Here is an 18,280-nt window from a genome sequence, read left to right on the forward strand (position 1 = left end):
GTGCTGGGAGAGGGCAGGGGAGAGAAGGTCTTGTGCAGACACAGAGAGGCTGGGACTTGGCTGAGGACGCTCCTGGTCTTTGAGCTGGGCAGTGCAGTGGGGGCCTGGAGGTGCCTTGGCTGCAGGGTGTTTGGGTGCACTGCAGCTTCTCATGTGTCCTCACTCTGTGCTTCTCCCTGCCCTCTGTGCCAGGTGCACCTGTGAGCCCAAGCCATGTCCTGCTGCAAGCCCTGCGACCCTTGCTGCCAGCCCTGCGGCCCCTGCCCACTGGCCAGCAGCTGCAATGAGTGCTGTGTCAGGCAGTGCCAGAGCTCCCACGTGGTCATTGAGCCGCCTGCTGTGCTGGTGACCCTGCCCGGCGCCATCCTCAGCTCCTCCCCACAGAACACCGCCGTGGGATCCTCCACCTCTGCTGCTGTTGGCAGCATCCTCAGCTCTCAGGGAGTGCCCATCAGCTCTGGGGGCTTTGACATCTCCTGCATCACCAACTGCTTTGGTGGCAGCAGATGCCGTCCCTGCTAAAGCTGCTGGCCATGTCTTCCGGCAACAACTCCCAAGACTTCCAACCACGCCTTTGGGCAGGAGATAGAGCTTCTGACAATTGTATTTAGAGCTTTGGACCATGGCTTCCTTGTTCTACTCTCCTCTCCTCTTCTGTCCCTCTCTACCCAGACACTCTAGTGTGGACATGCCGAGCATGATTTCCTCTCCAGAGCACTGCAAAGAGAACCTCATGAGAGCTCCATCGAAGTGGCTGCTCCTGGTGCTCTCTGTCAGCCAGCTCCTATTCTTCTTTAAACTAATTAAATTATGTTGCATTCAAGCCTTGGCCTCTGAGTTGTCTATTGCACTGGGGAAACCCCTCCACTTTGTTCAGGAAAACGCAAAGAAAGCAATGTTCTGGGTGCGTTGTAGCAGATTTATTTTGTGCCCTTTTCCCTTGGAGCTGATGAAGAACATCCCTGGCTATGTGGCAGACAAAGGCCATCATGGAGACTTGCGCTCCAAAGGAGTGCGGATGGAAACAACAGCTGGGGACAGCCCACAACTCAGCTCTTCCTATCACAACTTCATTACCTGGCCTGAGGTCTGTGGCCAGCACTCCTGAAAAGAAGGAGATGAGATCCAAACCTCCCCGAGTCCCTCAGCACTCGGCAGGGCCCATCTGCTGCCCAGACACCTAGGGCAGACGGGACCGCAGCTCCGGTCACGGCCAGCAGGGGCGCTGTTGGCTCCCGGCTGGGCAGGGCACGTGCCAAGTTTCCCCCAAGGCTGCAGAGGGCGCTGTGGCACCAGCTCAGGGCTCATGCCGGAATGGCGGCTTCTCCGTGACAGGAAGGGATGGAAGAAAGGCTTTGCTTTGAGAAGCCCGGGGGGCCGTTGATCCCACTGCCACAGCTGGACTCTTGGCAGCAGCAAGATGGAACAGCTGGAACGAGTACAAATCGCGGGGTGGTGGATGAGATGTATCAGATGCTCTGCAGCTGAAGCTGGAACTGCGGGATGTCTCTGCAGGCAGGGCGCTCAATGGAGCAAAACCCAGAGCAGTGCCAAAGAAGCAGCAGGGGCCCAGCAGTGGCAGCCCAGCTCCAAGCAGTGCTCATAAAGGCAAGGTGGTGGTGAGAAGCCCCTCTTTTAGAGAGGCAGAGTGTTAACAAGGTCCCTGTGCAAAGGTGGCTCTTCTGGGCAGAACTCCACTCTCAGTAGAAGAAAGGCAGCAGGAGACCAAACCCCACCGTGGTGATGAATTCTCCCCACAGCGCTGCCATCTCTCTCCACTCTGAAAGCTGAGAGAGAAAGACAGCTAGGGGCTGCACTCAAAGACATTTTCTCAGTCCAAAAATCTCGGCATCTTGGGCCTCCATGAGAAACACTTTGATAAAACAAGTGCAGCCCAATGCCTTCTTTCCCTGAACTTGGCCACTTCTTTTCTCTCTCTTAAGTACCCCAGGCATTAGTGTTTCCTCCCAAATCAAGGGACAAAATGCCTGGAGAAAAAAAAACCCAAACAGAAAGATTCTAACCCTCAACATCTGCTAAAGGGGAGAGAACAGCACTCAGCTGTGCTATGTGGTTACATCTCACAGCAGAGCAACACCTGAATATGGGTTCTGCTCCGTCCTGCTCAGTCAGCACCAGCCTGCTGAGATGTAGAAACGCAGCTGGCATTGGCCTGGACAGGAGGAGCCTGTGTCCCACCCTGCTCACCAGCAACGTTCCACCAGAAGGAGATCCACTGAACGATAACACCCTGCAGAAACGGCCTGGCTGCCTTGCTGTTTCTTCCTCTCCATAAATCAGAAATGAAGAGTGCAGGAGGCAGAGGCTGATTTCAGTGCTAGATCTCATGGCCAGCTTGAAGCCATAACCATTCAGCTGTAGACCCCACACAAAGTGCCATTCCTGATGTCAAAGGAAACATCGCTCTCTCTGACATCACGAACACTCCAGCGAACAGTCCTGCTGCTCTGACCTGCACATGCCCTCAGCAGTGTCACCCAAGCACAGAATGATGCACTTGTACACAAACATGCCTGCATGGAATAATGCAAAGATCTGTGTGGTCCCAGAAAGTCAGCAAAGAGTCAGGAACAGACAGCAAAGATGTGCAGTTCTGGGAACTCTGCTGACGAGATACTGGAGACAAGTCTGGCAGAAAATTACTCAGGTGTCCTGGACAAGGATCAGGCCCCAGACAACTCCTGATATTCCCAGAGGACCCACTGAGAGTGCACAGAAAGATGACAATCCAAATGAGGCCAACACCATTTTTTCTCTGAGCACTGTTAAAGTAGCAACAGAGTCCATCCCTCCCAGCACAGGCAGAACTGTGTGCAACACTGAGTGGCCATCATGGAGAGATGGGAAAAGCAACAGAAAATGATGTGTCACGATCCCTCACATGGCATGTCCTTGGGCATTGGGGCAAGAAGCACGAGACTGACGCCCATTTCCTGACATCTTGGACAAAACCAAACCCACAGGAATGACACGGGTGAACACATTTGTCCACAGAGAATGCTGCCAGCTGATGGTTGAGCATTCTAAATGCACACAGCATTGGTTTTGCCCAGGAAATCCTTGAATCTCTCATCCCAGTGCTTACAGAAATGACTCTTCATGTAGGAAAGCCCAGAGAATTAGCCAGGAAATGAAAAGGCAGCAGTACAGGAAACCAGGACACTGCCCCTACCATTACCTGGAATAGTGCACATTTGACATGAGCTGGTCAGAAAATTATGGCTTCCACTAAGGAGCCTCTGCGCCTGAGTCAAGGCAGGACTGCTATAAAAGGCAGCCCAAGTCTCTGCTCTCTCATCCACTTCTCTCACCTCCTCCTCCTCAGGAATCAGGTGAGTGCAGAGCCTCTTCTCCTACTGCTGCTTCAAGAGCAGCTCTTGCCTAGCTGGAGGTCACAGCTGGGAGGGGCTGTCGGAGCCAAGGCCTGGGAGCTGCTTGTGCTGGGAGAGGGCAGGGGAGAGAAGGTCTTGTGCAGACAGAGAGAGGCTGGGACTTGGCTGAGGATGCTCCTGGGCTTTGAGCTGGGCTGTGCAGTGGGGGCCAGGAGGTGCCTTGGCTGCAGGGTGTTTGGGTGCCCTGCTCCTTCTCATGAGTCCTCACTCTGTGCTTCTCCCTGCCCTCTGTGCCAGGTGCACCTGTGAGCCCAAGCCATGTCCTGCTGCAAGCCCTGCGACCCTTGCTGCCAGCCCTGCGGCCCCTGCCCGCTGGCCAGCAGCTGCAATGAGTGCTGTGTCAGGCAGTGCCAGAGCTCCCACGTGGTCATTGAGCCGCCTGCTGTGCTGGTGACCCTGCCCGGCGCCATCCTCAGCTCCTCCCCACAGAACACCGCCGTGGGATCCTCCACCTCTGCTGCTGTTGGCAGCATCCTCAGCTCTCAGGGAGTGCCCATCAGCTCTGGGGGCTTTGACATCTCCTGCATCACCAACTGCTTTGGTGGCAGCAGATGCCGTCCCTGCTAAAGCTGCTGGCCATGTCTTCCGGCAACAACTCCCAAGACTTCCAACCACGCCTTTGGGCAGGAGATAGAGCTTCTGACAATTGTATTTAGAGCTTTGGACCATGGCTTCCTTGTTCTACTCTCCTCTCCTCTTCTGTCCCTCTCTACCCAGACACTCTAGTGTGGACATGCCGTCCTTCCTTCCTCTGCAAAGCAGCGCAAAGAAAGCACATGGGAGCTCCATCAAAGCGGCTGCTCCTGGTGCTCTCTGTCAGCCAGCTCCTTTTCTTCTTTAAACTTATTAAATTATGTTGCATTCAAGCCGTGGCCTCTGAGTTGTCTATTGTACTGGGGCAACCCCTCCACTTTGTTCAGGAAAACGCAAAGAAAGCAATGTTCTGGGTGCGTTGTAGCGGATTTATTTTTTGCCCTTTTCTCTTGGAGCTGATGAAGAACATCCCTGGCTATGTGGCAGACAAAGGCCATCATGGAGACTTGCGCTCCAAAGGAGTGTGGATGGAAACAACAGCTGGGGACAGCCCACAACTCAGCTCTTCCTATCACAACTTCATTACCTGGCCTGAGGTCTGTGGCCAGCACTCCTGAAAAGAAGGAGATGAGATCCAAACCTCCCCGAGTCCCTCAGCACTCGGCAGGGCCCATCTGCTGCCCAGACACCTAGGGCAGACGGGACCGCAGCTCCGGTCACGGCCAGCAGGGGCGCTGTTGGCTCCCGGCTGGGCAGGGCACGTGCCAAGTTTCCCCCAAGGCTGCAGAGGGCGCTGTGGCACCAGCTCAGGGCTCATGCCGGAATGGCGGCTTCTCCGTGACAGGAAGGGATGGAAGAAAGGCTTTGCTTTGAGAAGCCTGGGGGGCCGTTGATCCCACTGCCACAGCTGGACTCTTGGCAGCAGCAAGATGGAACAGCTGGAACGAGTACAAATCGCGGGGTGGTGGATGAGATGTATCAGATGCTCTGCAGCTGAAGCTGGAACTGCGGGATGTCTCTGCAGGCAGGGCGCTCAATGGAGCAAAACCCAGAGCAGTGCCAAAGAAGCAGCAGGGGCCCAGCAGTGGCAGCCCGGCTCCAAGCAGTGCTCATAAAGGCAAGGTGGTGGTGAGAAGCCCCTCTTTTAGAGAGGCAGAGTGTTAACAAGGTCCCTGTGCAAAGGTGGCTCTTCTGGGCAGAACTCCACTCTCAGTAGAAGAAAGGCAGCAGGAGACCAAACCCCACCGTGGTGATGAATTCTCCCCACAGCGCTGCCATCTCTCTCCACTCTGAAAGCTGAGAGAGAAAGACAGCTAGGGGCTGCACTCAAAGACATTTTCTCAGTCCAAAAATCTCGGCATCTTGGGCCTCCATGAGAAACACTTTGATAAAACAAGTGCAGCCCAATGCCTTCTTTCCCTGAACTTGGCCACTTCTTTTCTCACTCTTAAGTACCCCAGGCATTAGTGTTTCCTCCCAAATCAAGGGACAAAATGCCTGGAGAAAAAAAAAACCCAAACAGAAAGATTCTAACCCTCAACATCTGCTAAAGGGGAGAGAACAGCACTCAGCTGTGCTATGTGGTTACATCTCACAGCAGAGCAACACCTGAATATGGGTTCTGCTCCGTCCTGCTCAGTCAGCACCAGCCTGCTGAGATGTAGAAACACAGCTGGCATTGGCCTGGACAGGAGGAGCCTGTGTCCCACCCTGCTCACCAACAACGTTCCACCTGAAGGAGAACCACTTCATGGTAACACCCTGCAGAAGTGGCCCGGCTGCCTTGCTGTTTCTCCCTCTCCATGAAACAGAAATGGAGAGTGCAGGAGGCAGAAGCTGATTTCAGTGCTAGTACTCGGCAAGGTTGAAGCCATGACCACTCAGCTGTAGATTCCATACAAAATGACATTCCTGATGTCAAAGGAAACATCGCTCTCTCTGACATCACGAACACTCCAGCGAACAGTCCTGCTGCTCTGACCTGCACATGCCCTCAGCAGTGTCACCCAAGCACAGAATGATGCACTTGTACACAAACATGCCTGCATGGAATAATGCAAAGATCTGTGTGGTCCCAGAAAGTCAGCAAAGAGTCAGGAACAGACAGCAAAGATGTGCAGTTCTGGGAACTCTGCTGACGAGATACTGGAGACAAGTCTGGCAGAAAATTACTCAGGTGTCCTGGACAAGGATCAGGCCCCAGACAACTCCTGATATTCCCAGAGGACCCACTGAGAGTGCACAGAAAGATGACAATCCAAATGAGGCCAACACCATTTTTTCTCTGAGCACTGTTAAAGTAGCAACAGAGTCCATCCCTCCCAGCACAGGCAGAACTGTGTGCAACACTGAGTGGCCATCATGGAGAGATGGGAAAAGCAACAGAAAATGATGTGTCACGATCCCTCACATGGCATGTCCTTGGGCATTGGGGCAAGAAGCACGAGACTGACACCCATTTCCTGACATCTTGGACAAAACCAAACCCACAGGAATGACACGGGTGAACACATTTGTCCACAGAGAATGCTGCCAGCTGATGGTTGAGCATTCTAAATGCACACAGCATTGGTTTTGCCCAGGAAATCCTTGAATCTCTCATCCCAGTGCTTACAGAAATGACTCTTCATGTAGGAAAGCCCAGAGAATTAGCCAGGAAATGAAAAGGCAGCAGTACAGGAAACCAGGACACTGCCCCTACCATTACCTGGAATAGTGCACATTTGACATGAGCTGGTCAGAAAATTATGGCTTCCACTAAGGAGCCTCTGCGCCTGAGTCAAGGCAGGACTGCTATAAAAGGCAGCCCAAGTCTCTGCTCTCTCATCCACTTCTCTCACCTCCTCCTCCTCAGGAATCAGGTGAGTGCAGAGCCTCTTCTCCTACTGCTGCTTCAAGAGCAGCTCTTGCCTAGCTGGAGGTCACAGCTGGGAGGGGCTGTCGGAGCCAAGGCCTGGGAGCTGCTTGTGCTGGGAGAGGGCAGGGGAGAGAAGGTCTTGTGCAGACAGAGAGAGGCTGGGACTTGGCTGAGGATGCTCCTGGGCTTTGAGCTGGGCTGTGCAGTGGGGGCCAGGAGGTGCCTTGGCTGCAGGGTGTTTGGGTGCCCTGCTCCTTCTCATGAGTCCTCACTCTGTGCTTCTCCCTGCCCTCTGTGCCAGGTGCACCTGTGAGCCCAAGCCATGTCCTGCTGCAAGCCCTGCGACCCTTGCTGCCAGCCCTGCGGCCCCTGCCCGCTGGCCAGCAGCTGCAATGAGTGCTGTGTCAGGCAGTGCCAGAGCTCCCACGTGGTCATTGAGCCACCTGCTGTGCTGGTGACCCTGCCCGGCGCCATCCTCAGCTCCTCCCCACAGAACACCGCCGTGGGATCCTCCACCTCTGCTGCTGTTGGCAGCATCCTCAGCTCTCAGGGAGTGCCCATCAGCTCTGGGGGCTTTGACATCTCCTGCATCACCAACTGCTTTGGTGGCAGCAGATGCCGTCCCTGCTAAAGCTGCTGGCCATGTCTTCCGGCAACAACTCCCAAGACTTCCAACCACGCCTTTGGGCAGGAGATAGAGCTTCTGACAATTGTATTTAGAGCTTTGGACCATGGCTTCCTTGTTCTACTCTCCTCTCCTCTTCTGTCCCTCTCTACCCAGACACTCTAGTGTGGACATGCCGTCCTTCCTTCCTCTGCAAAGCAGCGCAAAGAAAGCACATGGGAGCTCCATCAAAGCGGCTGCTCCTGGTGCTCTCTGTCAGCCAGCTCCTTTTCTTCTTTAAACTTATTAAATTATGTTGCATTCAAGCCGTGGCCTCTGAGTTGTCTATTGTACTGGGGCAACCCCTCCACTTTGTTCAGGAAAACGCAAAGAAAGCAATGTTCTGGGTGCGTTGTAGCGGATTTATTTTGTGCCCTTTTCTCTTGGAGCTGATGAAGAACATCCCTGGCTATGTGGCAGACAAAGGCCATCATGGAGACTTGCGCTCCAAAGGAGTGTGGATGGAAACAACAGCTGGGGACAGCCCACAACTCAGCTCTTCCTATCACAACTTCATTACCTGGCCTGAGGTCTGTGGCCAGCACTCCTGAAAAGAAGGAGATGAGATCCAAACCTCCCCGAGTCCCTCAGCACTCGGCAGGGCCCATCTGCTGCCCAGACACCTAGGGCAGACGGGACCGCAGCTCCGGTCACGGCCAGCAGGGGCGCTGTTGGCTCCCGGCTGGGCAGGGCACGTGCCAAGTTTCCCCCAAGGCTGCAGAGGGCGCTGTGGCACCAGCTCAGGGCTCATGCCGGAATGGCGGCTTCTCCGTGACAGGAAGGGATGGAAGAAAGGCTTTGCTTTGAGAAGCCTGGGGGGCCGTTGATCCCACTGCCACAGCTGGACTCTTGGCAGCAGCAAGATGGAACAGCTGGAACGAGTACAAATCGCGGGGTGGTGGATGAGATGTATCAGATGCTCTGCAGCTGAAGCTGGAACTGCGGGATGTCTCTGCAGGCAGGGCGCTCAATGGAGCAAAACCCAGAGCAGTGCCAAAGAAGCAGCAGGGGCCCAGCAGTGGCAGCCCGGCTCCAAGCAGTGCTCATAAAGGCAAGGTGGTGGTGAGAAGCCCCTCTTTTAGAGAGGCAGAGTGTTAACAAGGTCCCTGTGCAAAGGTGGCTCTTCTGGGCAGAACTCCACTCTCAGTAGAAGAAAGGCAGCAGGAGACCAAACCCCACCGTGGTGATGAATTCTCCCCACAGCGCTGCCATCTCTCTCCACTCTGAAAGCTGAGAGAGAAAGACAGCTAGGGGCTGCACTCAAAGACATTTTCTCAGTCCAAAAATCTCGGCATCTTGGGCCTCCATGAGAAACACTTTGATAAAACAAGTGCAGCCCAATGCCTTCTTTCCCTGAACTTGGCCACTTCTTTTCTCACTCTTAAGTACCCCAGGCATTAGTGTTTCCTCCCAAATCAAGGGACAAAATGCCTGGAGAAAAAAAAAACCCAAACAGAAAGATTCTAACCCTCAACATCTGCTAAAGGGGAGAGAACAGCACTCAGCTGTGCTATGTGGTTACATCTCACAGCAGAGCAACACCTGAATATGGGTTCTGCTCCGTCCTGCTCAGTCAGCACCAGCCTGCTGAGATGTAGAAACACAGCTGGCATTGGCCTGGACAGGAGGAGCCTGTGTCCCACCCTGCTCACCAACAACGTTCCACCTGAAGGAGAACCACTTCATGGTAACACCCTGCAGAAGTGGCCCGGCTGCCTTGCTGTTTCTCCCTCTCCATGAAACAGAAATGGAGAGTGCAGGAGGCAGAAGCTGATTTCAGTGCTAGTACTCGGCAAGGTTGAAGCCATGACCACTCAGCTGTAGATTCCATACAAAATGACATTCCTGATGTCAAAGGAAACATCGCTCTCTCTGACATCACGAACACTCCAGCGAACAGTCCTGCTGCTCTGACCTGCACATGCCCTCAGCAGTGTCACCCAAGCACAGAATGATGCACTTGTACACAAACATGCCTGCATGGAATAATGCAAAGATCTGTGTGGTCCCAGAAAGTCAGCAAAGAGTCAGGAACAGACAGCAAAGATGTGCAGTTCTGGGAACTCTGCTGACGAGATACTGGAGACAAGTCTGGCAGAAAATTACTCAGGTGTCCTGGACAAGGATCAGGCCCCAGACAACTCCTGATATTCCCAGAGGACCCACTGAGAGTGCACAGAAAGATGACAATCCAAATGAGGCCAACACCATTTTTTCTCTGAGCACTGTTAAAGTAGCAACAGAGTCCATCCCTCCCAGCACAGGCAGAACTGTGTGCAACACTGAGTGGCCATCATGGAGAGATGGGAAAAGCAACAGAAAATGATGTGTCACGATCCCTCACATGGCATGTCCTTGGGCATTGGGGCAAGAAGCACGAGACTGACGCCCATTTCCTGACATCTTGGACAAAACCAAACCCACAGGAATGACACGGGTGAACACATTTGTCCACAGAGAATGCTGCCAGCTGATGGTCTGAGCATTCTAAATGCACACAGCATTGGTTTTGCCCAGGAAATCCTTGAATCTCTCATCCCAGTGCTTACAGAAATGACTCTTCATGTAGGAAAGCCCAGAGAATTAGCCAGGAAATGAAAAGGCAGCAGTACAGGAAACCAGGACACTGCCCCTACCATTACCTGGAATAGTGCACATTTGACATGAGCTGGTCAGAAAATTATGGCTTCCACTAAGGAGCCTCTGCGCCTGAGGCAGGCCGGGACTGCTATAAAAGGCAGCCCAAGTCTCTGCTCTCTCATCCACTTCTCTCACCTCCTCCTCCTCAGGAATCAGGTGAGTGCAGAGCCTCTTCTCCTGCTGCTGCTTCAAGAGCAGCTCTTGCCTAGCTGGAGGTCACAGCTGGGAGGGGCTGTCAGAGCCAAGGCCTGGGAGCTGCTTGTGCTGGGAGAGGGCAGGGGAGAGAAGGTCTTGTGCAGACAGAGAGAGGCTGGGACTGGGCTGAGGACGCTCCTGGTCTTTGAGCTGGGCAGTGCAGTGGGGGCCTGGAGGTGCCTTGGCTGCAGGGTGTTTGGGTGCCCTGCTCCTTCTCATGAGTCCTCACTCTGTGCTTCTCCCTGCCCTCTGTGCCAGGTGCACCTGTGAGCCCAAGCCATGTCCTGCTGCAAGCCCTGCGACCCTTGCTGCCAGCCCTGCGGCCCCTGCCCGCTGGCCAGCAGCTGCAATGAGTGCTGTGTCAGGCAGTGCCAGAGCTCCCACGTTGCCATTCAGCCGCCTGCTGTGCTGGTGACCCTGCCCGGCGCCATCCTCAGCTCCTCCCCACAGAACACCGCCGTGGGATCCTCCACCTCTGCTGCTGTTGGCAGCATCCTCAGCTCTCAGGGAGTGCCCATCAGCTCTGGGGGCTTTGACATCTCCTGCATCACCAACTGCTTTGGTGGCAGCAGATGCCGTCCCTGCTAAAGCTGCTGGCCATGTCTTCCGGCAACAACGCCCAAGACTTCCAACCATGCCTTTGGGCAGGAGATAGAGCTTCTGACAATTGTATTTAGAGCTTTGGACCATGGCTTCCTTGTTCTACTCTCCTCTCCTCTTCTGTCCCTCTCTACCCAGACACTCTAGTGTGGACATGCCGAGCATGATTTCCTCTCCAGAGCACTGCAAAGAGAACCTCATGAGAGCTCCATCGAAGTGGCTGCTCCTGGTGCTCTCTGTCAGCCAGCTCCTATTCTTCTTTAAACTAATTAAATTATGTTGCATTCAAGCCTTGGCCTCTGAGTTGTCTATTGCACTGGGGAAACCCCTCCACTTTGTTCAGGAAAACGCAAAGAAAGCAATGTTCTGGGTGCGTTGTAGCAGATTTATTTTGTGCCCTTTTCCCTTGGAGCTGATGAAGAACATCCCTGGCTATGTGGCAGACAAAGGCCATCATGGAGACTTGCGCTCCAAAGGAGTGCGGATGGAAACAACAGCTGGGGACAGCCCACAACTCAGCTCTTCCTATCACAACTTCATTACCTGGCCTGAGGTCTGTGGCCAGCACTCCTGAAAAGAAGGAGATGAGATCCAAACCTCCCCGAGTCCCTCAGCACTCGGCAGGGCCCATCTGCTGCCCAGACACCTAGGGCAGACGGGACCGCAGCTCCGGTCACGGCCAGCAGGGGCGCTGTTGGCTCCCGGCTGGGCAGGGCACGTGCCAAGTTTCCCCCAAGGCTGCAGAGGGCGCTGTGGCACCAGCTCAGGGCTCATGCCGGAATGGCGGCTTCTCCGTGACAGGAAGGGATGGAAGAAAGGCTTTGCTTTGAGAAGCCCGGGGGGCCGTTGATCCCACTGCCACAGCTGGACTCTTGGCAGCAGCAAGATGGAACAGCTGGAACGAGTACAAATCGCGGGGTGGTGGATGAGATGTATCAGATGCTCTGCAGCTGAAGCTGGAACTGCGGGATGTCTCTGCAGGCAGGGCGCTCAATGGAGCAAAACCCAGAGCAGTGCCAAAGAAGCAGCAGGGGCCCAGCAGTGGCAGCCCAGCTCCAAGCAGTGCTCATAAAGGCAAGGTGGTGGTGAGAAGCCCCTCTTTTAGAGAGGCAGAGTGTTAACAAGGTCCCTGTGCAAAGGTGGCTCTTCTGGGCAGAACTCCACTCTCAGTAGAAGAAAGGCAGCAGGAGACCAAACCCCACCGTGGTGATGAATTCTCCCCACAGCGCTGCCATCTCTCTCCACTCTGAAAGCTGAGAGAGAAAGACAGCTAGGGGCTGCACTCAAAGACATTTTCTCAGTCCAAAAATCTCGGCATCTTGGGCCTCCATGAGAAACACTTTGATAAAACAAGTGCAGCCCAATGCCTTCTTTCCCTGAACTTGGCCACTTCTTTTCTCTCTCTTAAGTACCCCAGGCATTAGTGTTTCCTCCCAAATCAAGGGACAAAATGCCTGGAGAAAAAAAAACCCAAACAGAAAGATTCTAACCCTCAACATCTGCTAAAGGGGAGAGAACAGCACTCAGCTGTGCTATGTGGTTACATCTCACAGCAGAGCAACACCTGAATATGGGTTCTGCTCCGTCCTGCTCAGTCAGCACCAGCCTGCTGAGATGTAGAAACGCAGCTGGCATTGGCCTGGACAGGAGGAGCCTGTGTCCCACCCTGCTCACCAGCAACGTTCCACCAGAAGGAGATCCACTGAACGATAACACCCTGCAGAAACGGCCTGGCTGCCTTGCTGTTTCTTCCTCTCCATAAATCAGAAATGAAGAGTGCAGGAGGCAGAGGCTGATTTCAGTGCTAGATCTCATGGCCAGCTTGAAGCCATAACCATTCAGCTGTAGACCCCACACAAAGTGCCATTCCTGATGTCAAAGGAAACATCGCTCTCTCTGACATCACGAACACTCCAGCGAACAGTCCTGCTGCTCTGACCTGCACATGCCCTCAGCAGTGTCACCCAAGCACAGAATGATGCACTTGTACACAAACATGCCTGCATGGAATAATGCAAAGATCTGTGTGGTCCCAGAAAGTCAGCAAAGAGTCAGGAACAGACAGCAAAGATGTGCAGTTCTGGGAACTCTGCTGACGAGATACTGGAGACAAGTCTGGCAGAAAATTACTCAGGTGTCCTGGACAAGGATCAGGCCCCAGACAACTCCTGATATTCCCAGAGGACCCACTGAGAGTGCACAGAAAGATGACAATCCAAATGAGGCCAACACCATTTTTTCTCTGAGCACTGTTAAAGTAGCAACAGAGTCCATCCCTCCCAGCACAGGCAGAACTGTGTGCAACACTGAGTGGCCATCATGGAGAGATGGGAAAAGCAACAGAAAATGATGTGTCACGATCCCTCACATGGCATGTCCTTGGGCATTGGGGCAAGAAGCACGAGACTGACGCCCATTTCCTGACATCTTGGACAAAACCAAACCCACAGGAATGACACGGGTGAACACATTTGTCCACAGAGAATGCTGCCAGCTGATGGTTGAGCATTCTAAATGCACACAGCATTGGTTTTGCCCAGGAAATCCTTGAATCTCTCATCCCAGTGCTTACAGAAATGACTCTTCATGTAGGAAAGCCCAGAGAATTAGCCAGGAAATGAAAAGGCAGCAGTACAGGAAACCAGGACACTGCCCCTACCATTACCTGGAATAGTGCACATTTGACATGAGCTGGTCAGAAAATTATGGCTTCCACTAAGGAGCCTCTGCGCCTGAGTCAAGGCAGGACTGCTATAAAAGGCAGCCCAAGTCTCTGCTCTCTCATCCACTTCTCTCACCTCCTCCTCCTCAGGAATCAGGTGAGTGCAGAGCCTCTTCTCCTACTGCTGCTTCAAGAGCAGCTCTTGCCTAGCTGGAGGTCACAGCTGGGAGGGGCTGTCGGAGCCAAGGCCTGGGAGCTGCTTGTGCTGGGAGAGGGCAGGGGAGAGAAGGTCTTGTGCAGACAGAGAGAGGCTGGGACTTGGCTGAGGATGCTCCTGGGCTTTGAGCTGGGCTGTGCAGTGGGGGCCAGGAGGTGCCTTGGCTGCAGGGTGTTTGGGTGCCCTGCTCCTTCTCATGAGTCCTCACTCTGTGCTTCTCCCTGCCCTCTGTGCCAGGTGCACCTGTGAGCCCAAGCCATGTCCTGCTGCAAGCCCTGCGACCCTTGCTGCCAGCCCTGCGGCCCCTGCCCGCTGGCCAGCAGCTGCAATGAGTGCTGTGTCAGGCAGTGCCAGAGCTCCCACGTGGTCATTGAGCCACCTGCTGTGCTGGTGACCCTGCCCGGCGCCATCCTCAGCTCCTCCCCACAGAACACCGCCGTGGGATCCTCCACCTCTGCTGCTGTTGGCAGCATCCTCAGCTCTCAGGGAGTGCCCATCAGCTCTGGGGGCTTTGACATCTCCTGCATCACCAACTGCTTTGGTGGCAGCAGATGCCGTCCCTGCTAAAGCTGCTGGCCATGTCTTCCGGCAACAACTCCCAAGACTTCCAACCACGCCTTTGGGCAGGAGATAGAGCTTCTGACAATTGTATTTAGAGCTTTGGACCATGGCTTCCTTGTTCTACTCTCCTCTCCTCTTCTGTCCCTCTCTACCCAGACACTCTAGTGTGGACATGCCGTCCTTCCTTCCTCTGCAAAGCAGCGCAAAGAAAGCACATGGGAGCTCCATCAAAGCGGCTGCTTCTGGTGCTCTCTGTCAGCCAGCTCCTTTTCTTCTTTAAACTTATTAAATTATGTTGCATTCAAGCCGTGGCCTCTGAGTTGTCTATTGTACTGGGGCAACCCCTCCACTTTGTTCAGGAAAACGCAAAGAAAGCAATGTTCTGGGTGCGTTGTAGCGGATTTATTTTTTGCCCTTTTCTCTTGGAGCTGATGAAGAACATCCCTGGCTATGTGGCAGACAAAGGCCATCATGGAGACTTGCGCTCCAAAGGAGTGTGGATGGAAACAACAGCTGGGGACAGCCCACAACTCAGCTCTTCCTATCACAACTTCATTACCTGGCCTGAGGTCTGTGGCCAGCACTCCTGAAAAGAAGGAGATGAGATCCAAACCTCCCCGAGTCCCTCAGCACTCGGCAGGGCCCATCTGCTGCCCAGACACCTAGGGCAGACGGGACCGCAGCTCCGGTCACGGCCAGCAGGGGCGCTGTTGGCTCCCGGCTGGGCAGGGCACGTGCCAAGTTTCCCCCAAGGCTGCAGAGGGCGCTGTGGCACCAGCTCAGGGCTCATGCCGGAATGGCGGCTTCTCCGTGACAGGAAGGGATGGAAGAAAGGCTTTGCTTTGAGAAGCCTGGGGGGCCGTTGATCCCACTGCCACAGCTGGACTCTTGGCAGCAGCAAGATGGAACAGCTGGAACGAGTACAAATCGCGGGGTGGTGGATGAGATGTATCAGATGCTCTGCAGCTGAAGCTGGAACTGCGGGATGTCTCTGCAGGCAGGGCGCTCAATGGAGCAAAACCCAGAGCAGTGCCAAAGAAGCAGCAGGGGCCCAGCAGTGGCAGCCCGGCTCCAAGCAGTGCTCATAAAGGCAAGGTGGTGGTGAGAAGCCCCTCTTTTAGAGAGGCAGAGTGTTAACAAGGTCCCTGTGCAAAGGTGGCTCTTCTGGGCAGAACTCCACTCTCAGTAGAAGAAAGGCAGCAGGAGACCAAACCCCACCGTGGTGATGAATTCTCCCCACAGCGCTGCCATCTCTCTCCACTCTGAAAGCTGAGAGAGAAAGACAGCTAGGGGCTGCACTCAAAGACATTTTCTCAGTCCAAAAATCTCGGCATCTTGGGCCTCCATGAGAAACACTTTGATAAAACAAGTGCAGCCCAATGCCTTCTTTCCCTGAACTTGGCCACTTCTTTTCTCACTCTTAAGTACCCCAGGCATTAGTGTTTCCTCCCAAATCAAGGGACAAAATGCCTGGAGAAAAAAAAAACCCAAACAGAAAGATTCTAACCCTCAACATCTGCTAAAGGGGAGAGAACAGCACTCAGCTGTGCTATGTGGTTACATCTCACAGCAGAGCAACACCTGAATATGGGTTCTGCTCCGTCCTGCTCAGTCAGCACCAGCCTGCTGAGATGTAGAAACACAGCTGGCATTGGCCTGGACAGGAGGAGCCTGTGTCCCACCCTGCTCACCAACAACGTTCCACCTGAAGGAGAACCACTTCATGGTAACACCCTGCAGAAGTGGCCCGGCTGCCTTGCTGTTTCTCCCTCTCCATGAAACAGAAATGGAGAGTGCAGGAGGCAGAGGCTGATTTCAGTGCTAGTACTCGGCAAGGTTGAAGCCATGACCACTCAGCTGTAGATTCCATACAAAATGACATTCCTGATGTCAAAGGAAACATCGCTCTCTCTGACATCACGAACACTCCAGCGAACAGTCCTGCTGCTCTGACCTGCACATGCCCTCAGCAGTGTCACCCAAGCACAGAATGATGCACTTGTACACAAACATGCCTGCATGGAATAATGCAAAGATCTGTGTGGTCCCAGAAAGTCAGCAAAGAGTCAGGAACAGACAGCAAAGATGTGCAGTTCTGGGAACTCTGCTGACGAGATACTGGAGACAAGTCTGGCAGAAAATTACTCAGGTGTCCTGGACAAGGATCAGGCCCCAGACAACTCCTGATATTCCCAGAGGACCCACTGAGAGTGCACAGAAAGATGACAATCCAAATGAGGCCAACACCATTTTTTCTCTGAGCACTGTTAAAGTAGCAACAGAGTCCATCCCTCCCAGCACAGGCAGAACTGTGTGCAACACTGAGTGGCCATCATGGAGAGATGGGAAAAGCAACAGAAAATGATGTGTCACGATCCCTCACATGGCATGTCCTTGGGCATTGGGGCAAGAAGCACGAGACTGACGCCCATTTCCTGACATCTTGGACAAAACCAAACCCACAGGAATGACACGGGTGAACACATTTGTCCACAGAGAATGCTGCCAGCTGATGGTCTGAGCATTCTAAATGCACACAGCATTGGTTTTGCCCAGGAAATCCTTGAATCTCTCATCCCAGTGCTTACAGAAATGACTCTTCATGTAGGAAAGCCCAGAGAATTAGCCAGGAAATGAAAAGGCAGCAGTACAGGAAACCAGGACACTGCCCCTACCATTACCTGGAATAGTGCACATTTGACATGAGCTGGTCAGAAAATTATGGCTTCCACTAAGGAGCCTCTGGGCCTGAGGCAGGCCGGGACTGCTATAAAAGGCAGCCCAAGTCTCTGCTCTCTCATCCACTTCTCTCACCTCCTCCTCCTCAGGAATCAGGTGAGTGCAGAGCCTCTTCTCCTGCTGCTGCTTCAAGAGCAGCTCTTGCCTAGCTGGAGGTCACAGCTGGGAGGGGCTGTCAGAGCCAAGGCCTGGGAGCTGCTTGTGCTGGGAGAGGGCAGGGGAGAGAAGGTCTTGTGCAGACAGAGAGAGGCTGGGACTGGGCTGAGGACGCTCCTGGTCTTTGAGCTGGGCAGTGCAGTGGGGGCCTGGAGGTGCCTTGGCTGCAGGGTGTTTGGGTGCCCTGCTCCTTCTCATGAGTCCTCACTCTGTGCTTCTCCCTGCCCTCTGTGCCAGGTGCACCTGTGAGCCCAAGCCATGTCCTGCTGCAAGCCCTGCGACCCTTGCTGCCAGCCCTGCGGCCCCTGCCCGCTGGCCAGCAGCTGCAATGAGTGCTGTGTCAGGCAGTGCCAGAGCTCCCACGTTGCCATTCAGCCGCCTGCTGTGCTGGTGACCCTGCCCGGCGCCATCCTCAGCTCCTCCCCACAGAACACCGCCGTGGGATCCTCCACCTCTGCTGCTGTTGGCAGCATCCTCAGCTCTCAGGGAGTGCCCATCAGCTCTGGGGGCTTTGACATCTCCTGCATCACCAACTGCTTTGGTGGCAGCAGATGCCGTCCCTGCTAAAGCTGCTGGCCATGTCTTCCGGCAACAACGCCCAAGACTTCCAACCATGCCTTTGGGCAGGAGATAGAGCTTCTGACAATTGTATTTAGAGCTTTGGACCATGGCTTCCTTGTTCTACTCTCCTCTCCTCTTCTGTCCCTCTCTACCCAGACACTCTAGTGTGGACATGCCGAGCATGATTTCCTCTCCAGAGCACTGCAAAGAGAACCTCATGAGAGCTCCATCGAAGTGGCTGCTCCTGGTGCTCTCTGTCAGCCAGCTCCTATTCTTCTTTAAACTAATTAAATTATGTTGCATTCAAGCCTTGGCCTCTGAGTTGTCTATTGCACTGGGGAAACCCCTCCACTTTGTTCAGGAAAACGCAAAGAAAGCAATGTTCTGGGTGCGTTGTAGCAGATTTATTTTGTGCCCTTTTCCCTTGGAGCTGATGAAGAACATCCCTGGCTATGTGGCAGACAAAGGCCATCATGGAGAC

The 18,280-nt window shown here is 54.0% G+C and overlaps 4 protein-coding genes and 1 pseudogene across 4 annotated transcripts; all 5 read left to right on the forward strand.

The window, feature by feature from the left end:
• The first annotated feature begins 213 nt into the window (after positions 1–213).
• LOC135286528 (feather keratin Cos2-2-like) lies at positions 214–522 on the forward strand. Its single transcript, XM_064399618.1, has one exon. It carries the CDS (start codon positions 214–216, stop codon positions 520–522), a length of 309 nt encoding a protein of 102 aa, XP_064255688.1.
• Positions 523–3,671: 3,149 nt separating this feature from the next.
• On the forward strand, positions 3,672–3,980 carry LOC135286529 (feather keratin Cos2-2-like). Its single transcript, XM_064399619.1, has one exon. The coding sequence runs from the start codon at positions 3,672–3,674 to the stop codon at positions 3,978–3,980; it is 309 nt and encodes a 102-aa protein (XP_064255689.1).
• A 3,146-nt stretch (positions 3,981–7,126) lies between these two features.
• LOC135286530 (feather keratin Cos2-2-like) lies at positions 7,127–7,435 on the forward strand. The gene has a single exon (XM_064399620.1). It carries the CDS (start codon positions 7,127–7,129, stop codon positions 7,433–7,435), a length of 309 nt encoding a protein of 102 aa, XP_064255690.1.
• Positions 7,436–10,582: 3,147 nt separating this feature from the next.
• Positions 10,583–10,891, forward strand: LOC135286531 (feather keratin Cos1-2-like). The gene has a single exon (XM_064399621.1). The coding sequence runs from the start codon at positions 10,583–10,585 to the stop codon at positions 10,889–10,891; it is 309 nt and encodes a 102-aa protein (XP_064255691.1).
• A 3,149-nt stretch (positions 10,892–14,040) lies between these two features.
• LOC135286532 (uncharacterized) lies at positions 14,041–17,805 on the forward strand (annotated as a pseudogene).
• Positions 17,806–18,280: the final 475 nt, after the last annotated feature.

Source organism: Passer domesticus, chromosome 27, assembly GCF_036417665.1.
Source record: "Passer domesticus isolate bPasDom1 chromosome 27, bPasDom1.hap1, whole genome shotgun sequence".
Taxonomy (NCBI): domain Eukaryota; kingdom Metazoa; phylum Chordata; class Aves; order Passeriformes; family Passeridae; genus Passer; species Passer domesticus.

Coding starts and splice junctions, on each gene's coding strand:
- LOC135286528 (XM_064399618.1), top strand. CDS start 214: ATGTCCTGCTGCAAGCCCTGCGACCCTTGCTGCCAGCCCTGCGGCCCC.
- LOC135286529 (XM_064399619.1), top strand. CDS start 3,672: ATGTCCTGCTGCAAGCCCTGCGACCCTTGCTGCCAGCCCTGCGGCCCC.
- LOC135286530 (XM_064399620.1), top strand. CDS start 7,127: ATGTCCTGCTGCAAGCCCTGCGACCCTTGCTGCCAGCCCTGCGGCCCC.
- LOC135286531 (XM_064399621.1), top strand. CDS start 10,583: ATGTCCTGCTGCAAGCCCTGCGACCCTTGCTGCCAGCCCTGCGGCCCC.